Consider the following 21,037-nt stretch of genomic DNA (forward strand, 5'->3'; position numbering starts at 1 on the left):
ACACCTCTACCACGACCATGAAATGGTAATTTTTTACCTGCTAGGACCACTTTTGAGGTTCAGAAAAGCCTTTCCAAATCACAAAAGTGGGCTCCTGACTAAATCTAAATCACAATTAGGAGGGGGCAAGTTAAGGGCGTCTGCTCCTATTGGTGGTTTGCATTGAGATGTATCTATGGTTTGTGACCGCAGTTGCAAACCACTGACCAGTTAACAACACCTCAAAGAGAGCTGACTCATTTGCAAAGCACAAGGTTTCTGTCACAAAAAAACATTTGAGTTCTGATATAAGGCACTTTTTTTTGGCATTGAGGTTCTAAGTGTTCAACCGTGTGCTGAGTTTGTATTTCTGGGTTTTAGGGACGGTGGTGTGCAAATGAGATTTTCTAGCCTTTAGTCCAACTGTGCTGGTAGATGCCGGGCCCTGATGCAGGGTGATGAAGTATATTTTTTAAAGATATGGAATTCATTGTTATTGTTCTGTGTTGTCTTTTTATGGCGCTTTAAGGAGTCGACGTGTTCAGTCTACTCTAATGAGAAAGGCTGTGAGTCTTAAAGAGAGAGTGGATTGCTGAGAGGAGTCTATACAGGTGTCTTTGGAGTATTTGCAAACATTCTGCCATTACTTTGTCTTTTCAGTTTGAAGGTACCTTCTCTCCCTGAGTTTGAAGATTCTGTCACAGATCATATTCTTTTGTGGCCTAAAAGCTATAATACCAGCAGTGATTTATGCTTCTGTTTTGAAGGAAGTAGAGGTGTTATATAGAGAGACTCTTCTGAATGTTATGCTGTCTGAATTAGCTAGATAGATTGCTGTTGTTGGATTTCCTCTGACTATGGTGGATTACTTTTAAAGTAAACCTTATATGTCATTCAGAAGAAATTGTCCAGAATATTAGAAATATCTCTTTTGGGATTTGTAAAGAATTCAGTACAAAACTATCTGCCACCTTTGGCTTCTCATTGATGAACACTTAGAGAGAATTAATTATACCTCTTTTTCATGTGGACACTCTACAAATGACTGGCTCTTCTTTGCAAAGGGTTGGAAGGAGGTCTGTAGACCTGGTGTAGATAATGAGCTAGCATTTTAAGTGATGGAGAGATTTGTTTTCTGTTGTATCCCTGCTTTAGATGATGGGTCAAGGGGCTCTCCTAGCCCAGGTGTAAGGAATGGGCCTATCTGTTCTTGTATCTGCTGTTGTAAGTTATGAAATAGACAGAGGGTTCTTGGCGACGTCATTTAATGGGATAATCATGCTAAAAATGTACATTTCTTTAGAAATGATACGCCTCTGAGGCCTATATGATTGATGGAATGTTCAGGATGCTTTCTTAGACCTTATTAAATAATAGGATTACCAATCTGCACTTAGGAACCGGTACTTAGTATTGGGATAGTTATGCTGTTTTAAATACTTACGTAAGTTATGGGATGGAAATGCAGTTCTTCATGACCTGTTGTTAGAAAGGTTGGTCAGGCTGTTCTTGTGAACCTTATGAAGGAGATCTCATGTAAGTAGTGCCATGGTCATGCTTCTCATGGAATACTACTTCAAGTAATGCAACATTAAGGTATCTGTAATGGATTTGTCATTAGTAATGAGCTAGTGAATGGATTGTAAGATTTTAGTATGGTTGTAAGATTTTTGATCCTAGGTTTCAGGATGATTAGACACAGATGAGTGGCCTATTTGTAGTAATAAAATGGGTGGGCTACTCCTACAGAATGTCTACGGAAATCAGACATGGTCTGGAAACTTCAATTTAGTAATGCACTGGTCAGTCTACTCTTATATACCGAAGACCACGTTTGCCGTGTATAAATGAGTTTTTTGGGTAAGTGGCTGGTCAGGTAAATCACATGGTGTTTACACACATGGTAATATTGTTGGTAAGGGGATTGGGATTCAAATCATGTAGTTCTGTTTTATGTTGTGGGAAAATCATGTGCTCTTAATACCCATCTACTAGTAGCAATACAGGCAGGTTTCTTTTGCTGAATTGCATTGTTGTTATTAGCACTACTCACATATTGGTCTTACAGAGCAGAAGTTTTATAAACACTTCATATACATTTATGTCCAGTTAGAAACCTTGGAGTATTTGCCATTAGGTTTAAAAGTAACATTTAATGAGAGTTAAATAACACTAATGACTGAACACATTCTTGAAAAGAAAACCTTTTTTTAAGTTGCTGTGCATAATGCCTCATTATAAGCTTTCATTCACCATGGTTCAGGTTATACATTAGCAGGAGACTCAGTTTGCTTTTCTTACCGATATTTATTGTGTGAACAGATTAAGACATCATGAAGCAACAATGATTGAAAAATACAATATTTTGTAATAGCTGGAATATAAATTTTGAGTACAATGAATAGTCCATTAGGGTGTAAAGAATGTATAAATGTCTGCCTATCAACAATCAATTGGTAAGTTGTTTAAACTTTTCAGTATGATTTACAGCAATTCAAGCAAGCAAGGTTCAATTTGTGACTTTAATGTGGACACAATGTATGGTATAGACTTGAAGATCCATGTGTAGATGAAGAATGACCTAGAAAAAAGTTGGACAATCCCACAGTCAGACGTTTCCCTTTCTTGGCCTGCATCTCTTAAGCGCATTCTGATATCTTTAGACTGCGAGAGGCAATTGACGCTGACCCTGCCTGCTGGATCTGGCAGGTAAACGTTGAGTCGCTGTTTACCTCCGGCACGGTAAGATAACTGCTCATGCTGAAGGTGCTGCCACTTGTGTCTCGCTTTGGCTCGCTGGTTATGGCATTCTGTGCCACCTTTCCATCCACCATCCAGCTGACTGTACCAAAGGGCACTGAGAGGTTGCTTATTAGGCAAGTTAGAGTGGGCTGTGTGGTTCCACTTGGTGCCTCTGGTTGTGGTGGGAAAAGTGTTATATCAGCCTCAGGATAGTTTGCACCTGGAAAATAAAAAAAACTGGCATCAGCATATAGGAGAAATTGTATGTATATCAACTATCATAACACAGGATGACTGTGCAGATACACAGAATACTCTGTAACATAAGACGTTTAATAGAACCTATTCTATTGAAGTGAAGGAGGCACAGGGCAAATGGTCGACAGTGATCAATAAGTAAAAGCAGAGATTGATACAACAGAGAAACATAGAGAGGAAGGAGACCAACGGAGTGAGAGGGAGAGTGAGAGAGAGAGAAGGCAGGGGGAAAAGAGCAGAACTCGGAATAGATTGACATGACCAAAGACATCCAAGAACAGTCTGTGAAAGTGACAGGAAAGCACTGGAAAAGTGCAAGGTGCTGGTGATGAAAACAAATGTTTAAGAGAATATTGAAATATGCAAAAGTACAAATAATCACAGGAGACAGGAACAATGACAAAGAGAAAATAAATAGAATGAGAGAGTGTGTGAGAGAGGAGAGGGAAATAAAGAGTGAGTGTGTAAAAGACTAAAAGAAACAAACAAAGGGGAGTATAGAGAGTTTTTATACGAATGCTGTCCATTATTATGAGAAAAGAAATAGAGCTCAAATATGTGTTTGTGAGAGAGAATGAGGAAAGGTTGGGGATGGGTGGGGACAGAGCCATAGATAGAGAGATTAGAACGTTAGGTCTATATATATATATATATATATATATATATATAGATAGATATATATATATATATATATATATAGATAGATAGATAGATAGATAGATAGAAAGATAGATAGACATATATAGATAGATATATAGTTATATATATCCAACACATCCTTCAAAGAAAGAAATGGGTCTCATTCACAGGTAGGTTAGAATTTCCTATTTACTTTCGGCAGTCAAAATGATCCGTGCCGAATGCAACAACCAACACGTTTCGGTCTTTCCGAGACATTGTTCATGGTGATTACGTTGAACAAGGTCTCAGCGTGACTGAAACATGTTGGTTGTTGCATTCAGCCCGGATGAAATTTTGACTGCTGAAAGTAAAAAGGAAATTCTAACCTACCCGTGAGTGCGATCCCATTTCTTTCTTTGGATGATGTGTTGGATATAATATGGCTGAGCTCTGCCGTTGGGTCACGCACCACCTGAGAGCGTTGGAACAACCAGCCAAGATGAGCCAAATTGTGGAGGATATATATATATGTGAACAAGGCCATGAGGTAACGGCTGAAATGCGTAGATGATAACTCATTAAATAAAATAGCCCGACTTGAAACCTACGGAGTGCTGATTCCGCTAATATTTTTTCAAAATTGGAGGTGCTTTTTCATTATATATATATATATATATATATAATATATATATATATAAAGTAATGTACAGCTTCAGAGTTTCAGTAACTATGGCGTTCTGAAGGTGCTTTAATTAGCAATTACATCACTGCCACTCGCACCCTGAAAGTGCATTATTGCTGTTCATTTGAACAATAACATGAAGCTGCATGCTACTTGTATACCTAGCGACCTTGCACCTGACTCACGCATCACCCTCAAATAGATCTTGAGAAATTTTGTTGTGAGGACCATTTTGCAAAAAAATATATGAATGTAAATATATATACAGTAAGAACGCGGAGATGGTAACAAAAGAGAGTAAATAAGGGGAGATAGGGAGTAAGGGTCATGAGATGAGAAGACGGACTTAAGGGGAGAGTGGTAGGGTAAACAAAGTCAGAAATAGGTGGATGAATGTTTAGGCAGGAGATTAGAAGACATGAGTAAGAAAAAGTATAAGTGAAGTGGTAGTGGGATACAATGTGAGCTTTGGAGAGAGAAAGCATGTAGAAGAGAGAGAAGGTATGGAAGAAGATAAGATTTTGACAGATATAGAAAGATGGAAGAACAATGAAAATAGTGTGGGAGATTATAGTGGAAGTCAAGGATGATAGAGAGACATGACAAGACTGAAAGACGAGACTGGAGTGAGAAAAAGCAAGGCAGGGACACACATATAGAGACATTCAAATTGTGAGGGACACTATGTTGGAAAGATATTGTAAAGGAGGAAAAAAAGATGCGCTGTAGATGTGGTAAGAGTGTGGCAGATATAGAGGGAGAGTGGTGGAGGAAAATGAAAAGGAAAACCTAGGACCGGCAAAAGGATGTGAGCACATGAAAGCATTAGAAAGGAGAAGAGAATTAGAAAAAAAGAAAGCAAAATAACAGATTGTGAGAAAAGAAAAAAGATAAATCAAGAAAAGAAAGAATGAATGTCAGAAAGAGAGAGCAATACTAGCTAAAAGAGAAAGGAACAGAGAAAGAAAGCAGAAAGACAGAGATAGCTAAATTATAAACAAAGGAAGATGAAAGATGCAAAAACAGAAATTGAAGAAAAAATAACCGAAGATAAAAAGGAAGAAAAGGATGGGAAAAGCAACAAGAATGAATGAATAGGTAGCTTTCCATTTAACAATAAATAAGGTAGTGACAGAACAGAAATAAAATTGGGGGCATCAATCTAATGAGTGAAATAAAGGAAAAACATAGTAGAGCAGCTGGATGCAATTTTTCATGTGGATAATCATTACGTATTGATCTTTTTTCTAATAAGGAACTTTAGTGAATCAACCTTACTCAGAAACTACCTTGTTAAATTTCATTCGATCTTCCAGCAGCTTGCTTTCTCTGATAATAGAATTGAGTTATGGAAGAGGCATTCAAACTATCAGTTTTATTATTAAATATTACATGAAGGGTTCTTCTAAAATATTTAGTAATACTTTCATTAAGTAAACACATATTTCAGTTACCATGTTTCATCACCACATTGACTATATCCTCAGAATTAAAGCCAAATATATGAATAGATAAAAAATAAATGGGACAGTGATAGATTGAAAAGGAACCTAATCGTGAAAAGTAAGAGATTGAAAGAAAAAAGAAACAAACAAACTGGGAAAAGAAAGAAGGAAATTGGGAAAAAAGAAAGAAATGAATTACAAAATATTAGCAGACATACACAGAATGAGGTAGAGAATACAGAAGAAATAGATTGTGATCCATTATTTTATTGTTTAATATGAAAAATAGGCATGCTGGATGGTTACATCTGCACAACATTGCACACTGCTCCTTTTCTTAAGGTGACCCATCAGAAAATCACCTTAACTCAGAAAACAGTTTTGATTCTCTTAAATATTTAAAAAATGATTTTTTTGTCCACATTTCAAAATAGACTAATAACAATAATTTATTAAATAGATCTATTCGTCTATAATACTGTGTTTGTTTAATTTATGTTATAGGTAGGTGACAGATTTGTTCCAAACTAAACTCATTCAGGACATCACCATCGAATACCCTGTTAATTCATAAGAAAAATACTATGTATTAATTAAGACGTTTGGCAGACTGAAATATATACAAAAATGTCAACTTTTCAAAGAGATTCTTTGCCGAAAAACTAGTCCTATACCATGTTCCTCTTGCAGTTCTACAAGTAGGCTTATTCGAAATGTAGAAATACTAACTTCAATAGATACTTTTAATACTTACGTTTTCATGATCTCAGAAAAGAAAACTACCCATGAAACCAATGCTCACAACCATAAATGTATATCTTACAAAAGGGAAACATCCTTTACCATTCCATGATCTGCCTTTACAAGACAGTCACTACCCCAACTGAAACATTATCACGCATTCCTTTACCATGCAAGTCGTTACAACAACTTGCTTTAGGGGGCGCATTGTTAGATTGGTGTTGGATTTTAAGTACAACACCATTGTGTAGATGGGAGCTGGAATAGTAAGTTATTCTTTTCCAAAGTCCAGCTCCCCCATAAGGCAAGTTATTGTAATGACTTGCGTGATAAAGGAAGGTGTGGTAACATTGCTGTCAGGATGGAGATTGTTTTATAAAGGCATGCGTGGTAAATGCATGTTGGGTCCCATCATACATCCCTTATAAACATATGTATGCCTAATGAAGATATACTCCATAAAAGATCACATGTTGTTATTTAACTTCTTGATTTGCAAACACAATATTCTCCCAAATTTTAGAATGAATGAGACAGGCCTAAAAAAGGTTTTGTAACACTTACTCTGCTGTTTATCCAGCTCACAATGTTATTCAGACACATGGTTGGTCCTATTGTCCGCAAGGTTTAGTCATTTGGAAAGTGGTAGGGTTGTGAAATTTAGAGGAGATTCAGCATTGGCGCACAGATTGTTTTAACAAAAAATCTAGCTTTGATAATAACTAATATTTATCAATGTTTTGATGCACCAATCCAGTTTATTGAGAGATTTAGTTTGAATACATAGAAGAAAGGTGAGGATAGATTTGAACATTGTGAGATATTGTTTATGGTACCACACTGGCCTACTACTCATGATAGTGAGCTTTCATCTGGAAGAAGGGTACTTGTGTAAGAAGTTTGTGAAGGAACAGACATCATGCATGCTGCTGCAGCTTATACTACACAACCAACTCTTCAGTGGACATGAGTTACAGAATATACATATCCCTTGAACAAATAAGTCTGGATGGGGATACATTTTGTTACTCTGCAGTAAGATTTATAGTGGTAAAGAGCATTTGCAATGGCTATCGGTCTTCAAAAAACATCTGTTTAACACTAGGTTTGGTTACTTTGATGAGACTAACTGAGTTTGACATTTGCTAGTAATTATAATTTAAAAAAGAAAAATAGAGATTTGTCAATGAAATATTGTTGCATTACACGTCATACAGGCAATACTAACATGAAATTATTGCTTTATCAATGTTTCAAATGTCTTTCATATAAAAAATGTTAAGCATCAAGAACGTTATATTTTTTTTATAGAAAAAACAGCCATCAAGATCAGTATTTTTGGCAAATTCAGATATGAAACTGATGATTTTACAGCACTCCCACTGTTTACAATTGTACTTATTTTGATAAATCAGAAACATTTTATTTTTAAATAAAGCACCCACTCTAAATATAACCACCCACTCTACATATTTAAGTGACCTTTACAAATTCAAGCATACCTTTAAGAGCAAATGTATTATTTCTCAATGATTTCATTTGTTGGCAATGTACTTACCTGTAACAACAAGTTTGCTGCTTTGACTGAAGACAACACAGAGGAGAATGTTTAAGACACCTCTTTATTCAAACCCTGGCTTATTGGAAAAAAACATTTATTTTCCGTTAGGAAAATTTAACATGTTACCGGAACATTTTTCTTGAATAGTTTAAAGTGAAGGTCCTCTGTGTTAAATTAATATTTTTTACATAAGAAAAGGGGACTAAGGCCTGATTTAGAGTTTGCTGATGCAATACAACACCTGCCTGCCTTTGTACATGTGCATTATATCCTATGGGACTTGTAATATTTTGGACTTGCTATCTGCCACATTTGTGACAGGGTAAACCATCCACCAAACTCTCAATCAGATCCCCAGGGTGAAATTAATTGACTGAGGTGCATGGTGGTGCAAACATTGTTCTAAAGATTTTAGGATGGATACTCTCCTTGGGTAAATCTATTTAACAAAATTTGCTTGCTTTTTTAAAGTCTCACATATTTTTTAAGAGCACATATGTAGAGCAACAAATAGTTTGAGTTTAGGCATGGTTTTACTCATCAAGCACGCCCTTGTCTTCTAAAAAAATCCTTGATTCAATGATATAATTTGACTAATGTTGACTGAAAATTTATATAATCTGAATTGATGATGCTTGTGCTTCAAGGAAAATCAGAAATCAATGGTACTCACATTTTAGTAAAACAATAGTATATAACCAAAGGTGCAACAAATTTAAAATTGCAAATCTAGAGTTAATGGAATGTATAATGCTGCCTTTTTTATGTTGTATTGATGGCTGCTTTGCCTGAAGGCATGAGCAAATGATTGAATTTCAGTAAACTTTGTACTGAAACCCCGTCTAATGAAAAGTAGCCAATAATTTTATTCCAAAGAAGTCCCTTGAAATTCATGTTATTGCATGGCCATAAAACATAATACATATTTCATAGCACATTTACCAATTCAAAGGTAACATTGCTATGACTGAATCAAAAAAGTTGGTAATGCAATGGGGAATTTATTTGAAAAAAGAAAGTTTTAGGGTTGTATTGTAGATAAAAGGTGTTTACTCTTTTAATGCTAATAAGTGTTTCCATTCTACCTATTACTATCAGGTGGCTGCTTTGACTGAACACCAACACATTTAATAATATTTAAGGGAAACCCATATTGAAATAAAACCTTGTTAAAAACCTTCAAGTTCTTCTCATGATTCTATGCAAGATAATTTTGAATTTTACAATAATATTAACATTTCAAAATGCATTTGTTATTTGCACTGCCAAAGAATCGTTAATTTAAACCCAAATTATTATTTCACAGTATGACTTTAAAAGATTTTTTTAACTTATCCTACCTGTAACAATGAGTTGACTTCTTTCACTGAAGACCCACACAGTGGGTAATAGTTCAAGGATCCCTGTATAAAAAATGTGACTCAGTGGGAAAGCCAGTGTTCTACCACAATATCAACTTTTTAATTCTGACCTTCATAGAAACCCCATTCTAGAACATTCTTAATTAACCCCAGCCTCCAAATTATAGGCAGATGGGAAAAGTGAGTTTAAGAAAAATAGCTGCATATTTTATTAAGCAGCATGCTTTTCGGTTGACTTTAATAATCTGCAGATCACAATTTCTCAACCTCAATTCCTGAATGTTTTGGCTCATATTCTCCCAGGTACATCATAACAAAAATTATACTAGTGCTTCTCTTTATAATGTCATGGTAAGGTTGCCATAAAAGGTGTACTCGGTTTGTGGGTCTGTCAGATCAGCAAAAACTGTGGGAGGTTTCCTTGCTTGCAGTCTTATACTAGCAATTTAATTTAAGATTCACTCCAACATTCATGTCATGGCATGATGTGTTTGCTTGCAAATGTTTTATATGTTTTATAGATGACAAAGTATTGCCACAACAGTCTTTAAGTCCATGAAATAGTCTTACAAAAATAGTATCTTTTGTTCATTTTTCGGCTCTGTGAATTCTGTGTTTGTAATCTATGATATGTCCAATGGCTAGCTTGAGGGGCAGAGGTGCCCTGTGTAGTTTCAATAACCAGAATCAAACCTTACAAATATTTGATCAAAGGATAGTTAACACCTTAACCATTCTGCACCTCTCTACTGATCTTTATGAAAATATACCGTGCCATTTGATCCCAAAATACAAATCAATGAGGCAGGCCCTATATGTGAGTGTACGCTTACAGATATCCCATTTTAGAAAAGGGTGAAGGGAAAGAGAGCGGGCACAGGAGAGGGGCAGAGTGAGAGCAGGTGTTTTGGTCTTTTTGGGCATGATATATTTAAGAAGACATTACTAGAAAGAATACCAAGAAACACCTATTTCTATTATTGTGGTAGCATGTATTTAAAAACAGATATTTCTGGACAGCATGGCAAGAAAAAATGCTTTTACCTATTACACTTCTATTACCAAACCCCATTTTGGAGATTTTCCTCCTACACCAAATGCTCATATTTGAGAGTTAAATTTGACTCATCAAATTACATTCATACCACAACACCCATATTTAATACTTGAAAATGAAATTGAAAAGTGTTTAGGCATGTTTAGGCATTCCAATTAACACATTTCGGTTATAGGCAGCTAAAAGCACCATGTCCACGTCACACACTGAACACTTTACAGAGTGGTCAAATAAATCAGAATTCTGCCGGAGGCTTTTTGAAAGGATTTGTCTTTAGAGAGTATTGGAAGGGAGTTGTTTTGTCAATCTAAATCCCTTTGAAGAAGTAATAAAAAAAGAACACTTAGCTATAATGATGTAAAAGGCTGCAGCAAACATACATCTGCTTATCTTTTTGCATTTTCAAGGACTGCTTTACTTTGGTTTGCCCCCAGAAACCTTTGAATTGCGTATTGGAGCAATAGATATCATCATTATCATCATACACAATAACCAAGAACCATGAAAGATATAACCACCCTTTACAAGTTGTTGAGCAGAAAATAAAATGTTAGGTGATTTTTATTGGGATAAACAATGTTAATTTGAAGGGGCTTTTTGTTTTAAATATTCCAAAAGTGAAATAATAAAACGTTTTAGATTGTTTGCTTCCTTATTTTAGTTGCATGGAGTACCAGACTGGAGAAACAGTCCTAGATCTACCATTACAATTTAAACAATTAGGAAAATTAATGTTTGCAAAAAAAGTTGAACTTGGTATTAAACAAAAAAAATACATTTCATAAAGACTGAAACATTATACTACAAATAATGTTATTACCTGTGACAATGAGGCTGCTTTTGTCGCTGAACACGAACACAGACATATAATGTGGATGTGACCACATGCAAAAACGATGACCAATAGATCTGTGGGATGGCAAGTCCCCTTGATCTGTGTAATAGCTGGTTAGGAGAGTTCAGAGAGAGACCAGCGTGAAGACACAGGGACAACTACAATGAGATTTGTCTGGAGGTGAATAAGGATAGGCTTATGTTAAATTGGATTCAACATGGGGCAGAAAGGTGTGGTATCGGTGAGTGGCAATATCTTCTCTTCCAACATTTTTCTCAATGTAGAGGTTGAGTGTGCATTTAAAGAAGAAAGTGGTGAAGACAGAGTGACTACACTATTTTATAGACAAAGGTCATCATCTTGCATCAGTTTTTAGCACAGATTCTACTTGCTTTTTCATGCTTTGTTGCCCATGGTTGAATTACTATAGTAGCACACCTGCTATGAATGACTTTGAGTTGCAGGAAAAAATTAATTCAGTCAGTTTCATTAGTTCATACTTGTCACAAGAAGGCTATGATGGTTGTTAACTTCTCAGTTGTGAGGATGATTTCCATTGGTGTGCTGCTATCAACCGTGATGATATTTTCCATTCTGATGTTAATATAATTCTTGAAAGTGTTAGTTCTATTAAGATGTAATATCATCCAAATGAGAATGACCTCTGTTAGACATGTATCTATCATGTCTGTGGGTAAGTTCTAGTTGGATGTATTATCTTCTGGATAAGGAAGACGTTTGTTGGGATTGGGTGACCATTCCTAACAAGATAAGTTTCATTTGTTTATACTAACTTCCTTATTGAGTATGAGTCCATGATTGGATAGTAATTTCATCTTTGTGAGGAGTAGTCCCCCTGGTGATAAAATATAAAGCTTGTGAGAATGTCTTCCCATGTGATGGCAATATCATTATTGAGAAAATGAGGTCCAGTGAGATATTGTATCCTGTTTCTGAAAATAAGTTCAGTTTCAATTGAATTTTCATCTATGTGATACCCTCCATCAGAGGTTACAATTATGATTTCAATATAAACTTTGAGAGGTTACTTTCTCCTCAGATAGTTAAATTGGTTGAAAAGCCTTCCATCGCTACTTACTCCTAAGTCTCTATTTCCAAGACTTGCAATTTAAGTATTGTTACATTACATATTAAAAAACATGAACAGCCTGTGCTAATGTATCTATTCTGAATAGGCACACAATCAGAAGTATGTACAGCACCCTGTGGAGTGCTGCATAACTTCCCAGAGAATGCTAAAATGCAGATTATGGGCAAAGTATGGTATTCAGGGTCCAAGAAGTAAAGCCAGTGTACAGATCAAATGGTTTGAGGTCTGGTGTTGGAACAGGGGAATGGTGGTAAATATACTCAAGGTAAAAAGTACATTGATCACAATACTTAACATCAACAGTTAAGATTCAATTGCAGTGACACTCCATGTGCTAAATGTAAAACTACATTGTGGTTTGCACACTTCTTAAAGTAAAACCGCCCTTATCCTAATGTAAATGAATGATGCATGAATAATTTTAAAGATTGCTAAGAATAGCAAAAGCGGAACAGACATTCAGAGAACGAAAACAAGCAGCTGCAAACTGCCAGATACAAGCTGCGAAAATACAAGAGCTAGATCACGAGAGGCACACTTTTCAGATCCCCATTTGACATGGCTAAAGAGCACCAGGTAATGGAGCAATATAAACTGAATGATGAACAGAGCTTGAATGTGCTTATGAAATAATGTTGATTTCAAATATCCAAGCCACTGAACTTTGTTTAGTTTACTATGCCCTCAATTTTTCTTTGTCAAGGTTAATCATGAGCTTTTAATATTTAACATTTATTTTAATTTTGATATGGTATGATTGTAACCACAAGTTACCTAGTGAACTGATCCAGATTTCTTACTTTATCGTAATGTTATGCCTACCCATTCTGAAACAATGGTTGTCTTTCCGTGACATAGTTTCATGACTCTGGAGTGTATATTTTTGCATTTCAAGTCACTGGACCTCACATGCTGTGATCTCTGTTGAAAAGAAATGTGTGGAGAAGATGCTTTTTATTGCTTACAAATACTTTTCCTGTATTACTCAATAATTTTCAGTGTTGTGAATCAAGGCATGGATGAAACCATGTGTGACAGGTAGTGTTGTTTGTTTTTATCCGGTGTCTTACAGACTTGTGAAGGCAAGAGGCGAACAAAGAAACTGAGGTTGTTTTTTAATTTATCAGTAAGAGTGACAAATAATATTAGCTCCATCGCTGCCAGAGCTTTTCTGAAAAGATGCCCAGAATTATTCCATACTGAACACTAACTTTCCTAGACCATGTGTGTATATCTATATCTATATCTATCTATCTATCCATCTATCCATCTATCCATATATATCTATATTCACTGAAAAAACCATAGGTTATAGACCATATATAGTTAGGAATTAGCATTTAAAAAACCTTATTTTACTCACACAAAACCATTGAAATTCCATATATAGTTAGTTGCACTAACTATATATCGCGCACCTGCAATCCACTGCTGATCATGTCACATATTACATCATTCATGACATGGTCAGTGACATCACTGATGACATCACTGATGACATCTCAAATGACATCACTGATGACATCACTGATGACAACATCCAGTGACTGTATGTTTCTGTAAAGTTAAAATATATCTTACATATTGAAGAATGAGTGGATGTATAAGTGTCTGGATGAAGGATTTAGTAGGTGCGTGACTGACTGTATGAGTGAGTGATTAAATGTGTCTCACTGAATGCATGGGTTAGTGACTAAACTGTCTTAATTTGTGCATCATTATGTCTGTTGTTCTGTAAACTGCTGCATGTGTTGATCATTAGCTATACGAGAGGCTATATGTGTTATTAATTGCTTGCCCAAGTATTTCTATGGGAGATTGAGTTTGTGTGGGGGTGGCTGAAAGGTGTGTGACTCTATGCATAGATGTGTGAACAGTTTATTCACTAGGTGTATGAGTTCAAGAGTGCATGTGGAAACAGCTACATGGGCAGTTGACTGTGTGCATGAGTGTATTGATGAGTGAATGGATATCTCAATGCTACATGTCATAGTAAGTACATATGTAAAACACAGTACATGTGAGAGTTGGCATATATAAATAACTGTGCATGAGAGCCACCGAATGAGTGAGTGGTTGTATCGATCATTGTGAACTTGTATCAGGGATTGTATAAGAGAGTAAATATGTGTTAGTATATGTTTCAATAAGTAAGGTGTGTTTAACTGTATAGTTGAAGAAATGGAGATGAGATTGTTTCTTTGCATGACTGACTGGGTGTGTGAGTAACTCCATGGATGAGTGGAAGTGTGTGAGTGTCTGTATACACTGAGTGTATCTAAGGTTATATTAGAGTCTGAAGAGGTTTATCGTATTAGCACAAGAATGATGTCAAATGAGATGTCATCAGTGATGTCATCAGTGATGTCATTTGAGATGTCATCAGTGATGTCATCAGTGATGTCACTGACCATGTCATGAATGATGTAATATGTGACATGATCAGCAGTGGATTGCAGGTGCGCGATATATAGTTAGTGCAACTAACTATATATGGAATTTCAATGGTTTTGTGTGAGTAAAATAAGGTTTTTTAAATGCTAATTCCTAACTATATATGGTCTATAACCTATGGTTTTTTCAGTGAATTTTCAAGGTTTTGTAAATGCTAATTCCTAACTATATATGGTCTATAACCTATGGTTTTTTCAGTGAATTTCAATGGTTTTTTAATAGCAAATATCATAAGCTGTCGAATGTCAAGTACGTGGTAAGTGAAAACATTTTCGTGTTTATGCACACTGATCTGCTTTGAATGGTGCCCCCCCCCCTCATTTCTATTAGGAGTACTCTCTCTTTGCAGATAGTGAAAGGTAGTTAACGCAGGTCTTTGCCCCCATTGTAATCCGTCGTGCCTGCTTCTCTCTCCATTTGATTCATTGTTATCCAAGTATTTACTGTTTTAGAATTAGTTCTCTTTGGTTCATTCTCTATTTACAAACAAACACAGAGTCGCAATACTCTGTTTAGTCTTTGCAGATAACGAAAAATCGTGTAAAAAAAAAAGAAAAGGAATCGAGCAAAATCAGTAGGCCACTAATGGGATCTCTTTTTGACCTCGCTAAAATAGAAACATTAGGAACAACCCCTCATGACAAATACAAAACTAGTGAGATGAACTGAACTCCACACAATGATGGCTGCAAAACAGCTCGGCTCCGCCACCCACCCCGCCCAAAATAACGATAAAGAACGGCTGCCATGATTGGTTGCGGAATGACCACGACGGAGCTACGAAATGGTGCTGCTCTCATGCTAACCCCAGCTTCAGTCTGAAACATCCAGAAACACTGTAGACTACCAATTCGATCAGTTCCGGTAGCGCCCCAATGTAACCCGGTAGAGAAGAACTAGCTCTCCCCTCTTTGACTGATGGTTCTTGTTGCCTGTCCCTTCTGTTGTCATTTAACAGAACTATTTAGCCTGCTGAAAGGGGTTGTGTTCCGACCGCTGGTTGGTGGAGACATTTTGACTATATTCTGTACCTGCGTTGTCGCGTAATGCGTCATATGACGCGCCGCGTTAGCGCATCCGGAAGTCATCCGGGGCGCGCAGCGCGTAACGTAAGCATAACAAGTCATGTGACTTGTTAATAAAACTTTTCATTGGTTCATTTTACTTTTCTTATTGTAATGATGAAAGGCTTGGTCATATGACCTAAAAATTACGCTTTTCATTACTTCCGAACATTATTTTTTCTTAAATATATGTTATAATGTTCCAGGCTAATGTACTTTCCCGGAAATTTTACAACTGTCCTGCAAGTAAAATATATTCTTTTTTCGAGAAAAAGAGCGTTTCTTCGTCCCATGACGGAGCCGTTGAGCAAAAGAGGGTCGACCTGCTGTCTTAGTCGCCGATACGCCTGAATATGAGATTCTTATCGATCACTTTATGTTGCAGGAATAGAAAACACAACAGCCCTTGACCATTTATCTTTACTGCGTTCCTTCGTATTATACCTTTTACCCTTCATGTAATTGGTCTGCTTTATTTCACTTGCCTTTTAATGATTCTAAAACAGTCACTATTATTAAAAACTTTACCAATGTATATACTACTACCATGTTTTCTTTTAAAAACCTTTATTGAGAAAATTTCATTATACAAATACGAGCCTATAACCACGTGGGCCGGCCACGGAGCAAACTGTAATCGTATATGATGAATAGACATTTACACTGTAGAGGAACGTAACGGGCGGGCCATTAGGTTGCAAGAACTAAGGTGTCTAACAGTTACGGAATCGGTGGACGTACATTTTATAATTAAAATACGACAGGGCCAGTTACAATAAAATTATCTAGATATACATTTGCGGGCAAGTACCATGGGTGACGTTAATTCGAACTTTCAACAGTACAGTAATCAATAACACATCAGAACTTAATATCAATAGGGATGTCGAAATATTCAATCAATTCTCGTCCCCGCCCGCCATGTGCTTCAAAACTGCATACGTATCTCGTGATTTCAAGGTTCTGCAACCAGTACACAACAAGGAGTTACGAGTCCCATTTATTCTGGCGCCATTTTGGGCGAGGACGGGCAGGTCCAGGATATAGTCAAAATGTCTCTACCAACCATCGACTATGATGATGTTCATATGCTGTATTTATTAGAGTAACACTCATCTGTCCACATGAAATTAATTTGCCACAATCTAAACATGTCATTTTAATCTTTCCAAAGTTCTTCTAAATATTTGGGACCGTTTCCCTTGCCTCTGAAGCTCTCAGTGCCACTTCTTTGATGAATGTACTAGCAGGTCAGGGGTTCTCCTCCAAATCTCTCTTTTATGCAGCACTATAATTAATTGGTGCCACCTCTCCATATGACGATGCATGGTATAGTTACCACAACTATATTTTTTTTCGGTTCCTCTGGAGAGTTCATCGTGGCAGATGAAGCGTGTAACGTACCGGGCATTTACCTTTTTTTGCATGTACAGGAAAGGAAAAAAAAATCGAGCGTCCGAGTTCTAAGGTGTCCCAGGGCCATTTTGGTGGACCAGGCCCAAATCCAAAGAACAGCTATCTCACAGGCTAATGGGGCGACCCACGCCGAGTTTCAGCATTGTAGGATGACCACACAAGTACAGCAACTTGCTAGACATCACCTCGGTGCCATCCGGATCTCGGCGCCCCACTGCAGATGAAGTGCCTCTCAACTATGAAACCACCACGGTGACATCCGGATCTTGGCGCGTTGTGCTGCCTTCGGCCTATTCGCACATCGGTCCGCTACTGACGCCATCTCACAGGCTAATGGGGCGACCCACGCCGAGTTTCAGCATTGTAGGATGACCACACCAGTACAGCAACTTGCTAGACATCACCTCGGTGCCATCCGGATCTCGGCGCCCCACTGCAGATGAAGTGCCTCTCAACTATGAAACCACCACGGTGACATCCGGATCTTGGCGCGTTGTGCTGCCTTCGGCCTATTCGCACATCGGTCCGCTACTGACGCCATCTCACAGGCTAATGGGGCGACCCACACCGAGTTTCAGCATTGTAGGATGACCACACCAGTACAGCAACTTGCTAGACATCACCTCGGTGCCATCCGGATCTCGGCGCCCCACTGCAGATGAAGTGCCTCTCAACTATGAAACCACCACGGTGACATCCGGATCTTGGCGCGTTGTGCTGCCTTCGGCCTATTCGCACATCGGTCCGCTACTGACGCCATCTCACAGGCTAATGGGGCGACCCACGCCGAGTTTCAGCATTGTAGGATGACCACACCAACTTGCTAGACATCACCTCAGTGCCATCCGAATCTTGGCATCTCAACGCCTAGTGGTATCTTCCATACAAAAAATATTGTTACGCTGCCTTTGGCCCCATTCGCACATCAGTCCGCAACTTAGACATCACCTCGGTGCCATCCGGATCTTGGCATCTCAGCGCCTTGTGGTGTCAGTCAGAAAATATTGTTGTGCTGCCTTCGGCCTATTCGCACATCGGTCCGCTACTGACGCCATCTCACAGGCCAACGGGGCGCCCCACGCCGACTTTCAGCATTGTAGGATGGCCACACCAGTGCGGCAACTTGCTACACACCACCTCGGTGCCATCCGGATCTTGGCATCTCAGCGCCTTGTGGTGTCTTCTACTCCGGAAATATAGTAGAAAATATTGTTGCGCTGCCTTTGGCCCCATTCACACATCAGTCCGCTACTGACACCATCTCACAGGCCAACGGGGCGCCCCACGCCGACTTTCAACATTGTAGGATGGCCACAGAAGTGCGACAACTTACTAGACACCACCTCGGTGCCATCCGGATCTTGGCGCGTTGTGCTCCCTTCGGCCTATTCGCACATCGGTCCGCTACTGACGCAAACTCACAGGCCAACGGGGCGCCCCACGCCGACTTTCAGCATTGTAGGATGGCCACACCAGTGCGGCAACTTCCTACACACCACCTCGGTGCCATCCGGATCTTGGCGCGTAGTGAAGCTGCAGCAGCTGCAAATAAGCTTCAGACAGTGTTACAACCGCTGCTCAGAACTCTCAACTATGACACCACCTCGGTGCCATCCGGATCTTGGCGCGTTGTATTGCCTTCGGCCTATTCGCACATCGGTCCGCTACTGACGCCGCCTCACGTGCCAACGTATTTTCTCCGCATTTTATACCCTATGCCGCATAACAGGTCATGTGACTTGTTTATAAAACTTTTCATTGGTTCATTTTACTTTTGGTTTCCTAATGATGGAAGGCTTGATCATATGACCTAAAAACAACACTTTTCATTGGATGAAAACTTTTTTTTTCCCCCAAACGATGAAAGCCCCACCTTGTTTCTGGATGTTTCAGACTAAACTGGCGTCACCATGAGAGCACCACCATCTCGTAGCTCCGTCGTGGTCATTCCGCGAGCAATCATGGCAGCCGCTCCCCACCAGAAGCCTGCAGGAGTCGGGGCCCCCAAAACTTTTGATGAATTCTCAAGGCGGAGGGGACGCTTTCGAGAATGGGGTCCAAGACCTAGCAGACAAGCGTCCGATTTCCAAGGTGTCCCAGGGCCATTTCAGTGGACCACGCCCAAAAAGGAAAGAGCCTGCCGCCATTTTGAGAGTCCTGTGGCAGCCGCCTATCGCTGCACCGCAAGAGTGGGCGCAACTCAGCTGAATGGCGGATTTTGACACAGTGGACCAAAAGCGGACGGAATGGCAACTGAAACGGTAAAGGGGCGCCCCACTAAAACAGATGAGACTCCACCTGGAGAGGCCCGTTCACGCCGCCTCCCCCGGGGCGCTCCACGCCGTTATTCGGAGCAGCATTGTAGGATACCAAAACCAGTGCGGCAACTTACTGGACATCACCTTGGTGCCATCGTTCTGCTGCCTTGGAACTATTCGCACAACAGTTTGCTACTGATGACCCACCCCCCGCGACGCCCCACGCCGTTATTTGCTGGGTGGCAACTTACTAGACATCACTTTCGTGTCATCTAGATTTCGGCGCGTTCTGCTGCCTTGGAACTATTCGCACAACAGTTTGCTACTGATGACCCACCCCCCGCGACGCCCCACGCCGGAAATCTGGACGTTGTGCTGCGTTGGGACTATTCGCACAGCCGACCGCTACTTCGTTGTTTTTCTCTAAAAATGTTTATATGTTATTACTATTTTTGTTTTCTTGTATATATTTATAAATTATTAAAGTTTTATAATCTTACTACTTTGTCGGAGTGCTATATATTTTTAATGTGACACATAATTGTAAAAACTTTGATGTACAAAGAGTCATCCCTGGAATCTTCCGCTTCACGCTCGGTCCCCTCCCCAATCACAATACAGGATGGTTTTCAGATAATAGCAACGCTTCTGCTGTGACGGATCTCATCGAGTGTGGGCCTTGATCTACTATAACTCCTTTGAAGAGGGGTGATTCTTTACAGCTGTGGCCATAAACTACATCTGCAGGGCTAGCTGATAGCCTAGGACCGGCCTGGACAATCGGACACAGAGGAAAAGGAGTGTCAGAGGGTGCGGTAGTGAATAGGGCGAAAGGGAGGTGTCGGGCGGGCACAGGGTGTGATTCTCAGGGAAGAACAGCGCAGATGGGGGGAGGTTTATTACCCATGCATAAGACAGAGAGCGGGGGTGACCACTGCCTGGGGGAGATGCTTGCGAGGGTGGGGAGCCATGCTAAGGATCGACAGCGTGCACAGAGTGGGTCTGGTCAAGGCATCTAAAATGGCTGCCGTGCACGACAAAAGTGTGGCATTTGAAAAAAGACAAGATGGCGCACACAATGTTTTTCAACAATTCCTGATTTCCTTCGAATCGAACGTTAACAGACGTTGGGGCATATTACCAAAGTTAAGCGATATTTATCCCTAACGATGCATTGCAAAGATTTTTTTACCGTCAGAAATTATCGCAGATAAACCTTGCTATTATCAAGGTTTATCGCAAATACGATAAAAAACGAGCGCAATGCATTAATATCGCTGAAAACTCCGCGATATTCATGCATTACCGAGCTAATGCTCTTAGCCATGTTATCCACCTCCCATTGGATAACATGGCTAAGAACTGCTCAGGGCAGCTGTTACTTTTTGGAGATATTCGCGCTTATCTCGAATATTTCTAAAAGTTGATAATAGGAGATAGCGATGTTAGCGA

The 21,037-nt window shown here is 39.0% G+C and overlaps 1 protein-coding gene across 1 annotated transcript in view; it reads right to left on the reverse strand.

Annotated features, from left to right (window-relative positions):
- Positions 1–2,266: 2,266 nt before the first annotated feature.
- Positions 2,267–21,037, reverse strand: part of LOC144798358 (immunoglobulin kappa light chain-like) — a 52,196-nt gene continuing 33,425 nt past the window's right edge. Inside the window, exons 3-4 of the mRNA XM_078669193.1 lie at positions 11,268–11,301; positions 2,267–2,941 (exon numbers count right to left, since the gene is read on the reverse strand). Of these exons, the coding sequence (XP_078525319.1) occupies positions 2,619–2,941; positions 11,268–11,301 (357 nt within the window). The 3' untranslated portion in view covers positions 2,267–2,618. The remainder of the gene's footprint in view (positions 2,942–11,267; positions 11,302–21,037) is intronic.

The sequence above is a fragment of the Lissotriton helveticus genome, chromosome 12 (assembly GCF_964261635.1).
Source record: "Lissotriton helveticus chromosome 12, aLisHel1.1, whole genome shotgun sequence".
Taxonomy (NCBI): domain Eukaryota; kingdom Metazoa; phylum Chordata; class Amphibia; order Caudata; family Salamandridae; genus Lissotriton; species Lissotriton helveticus.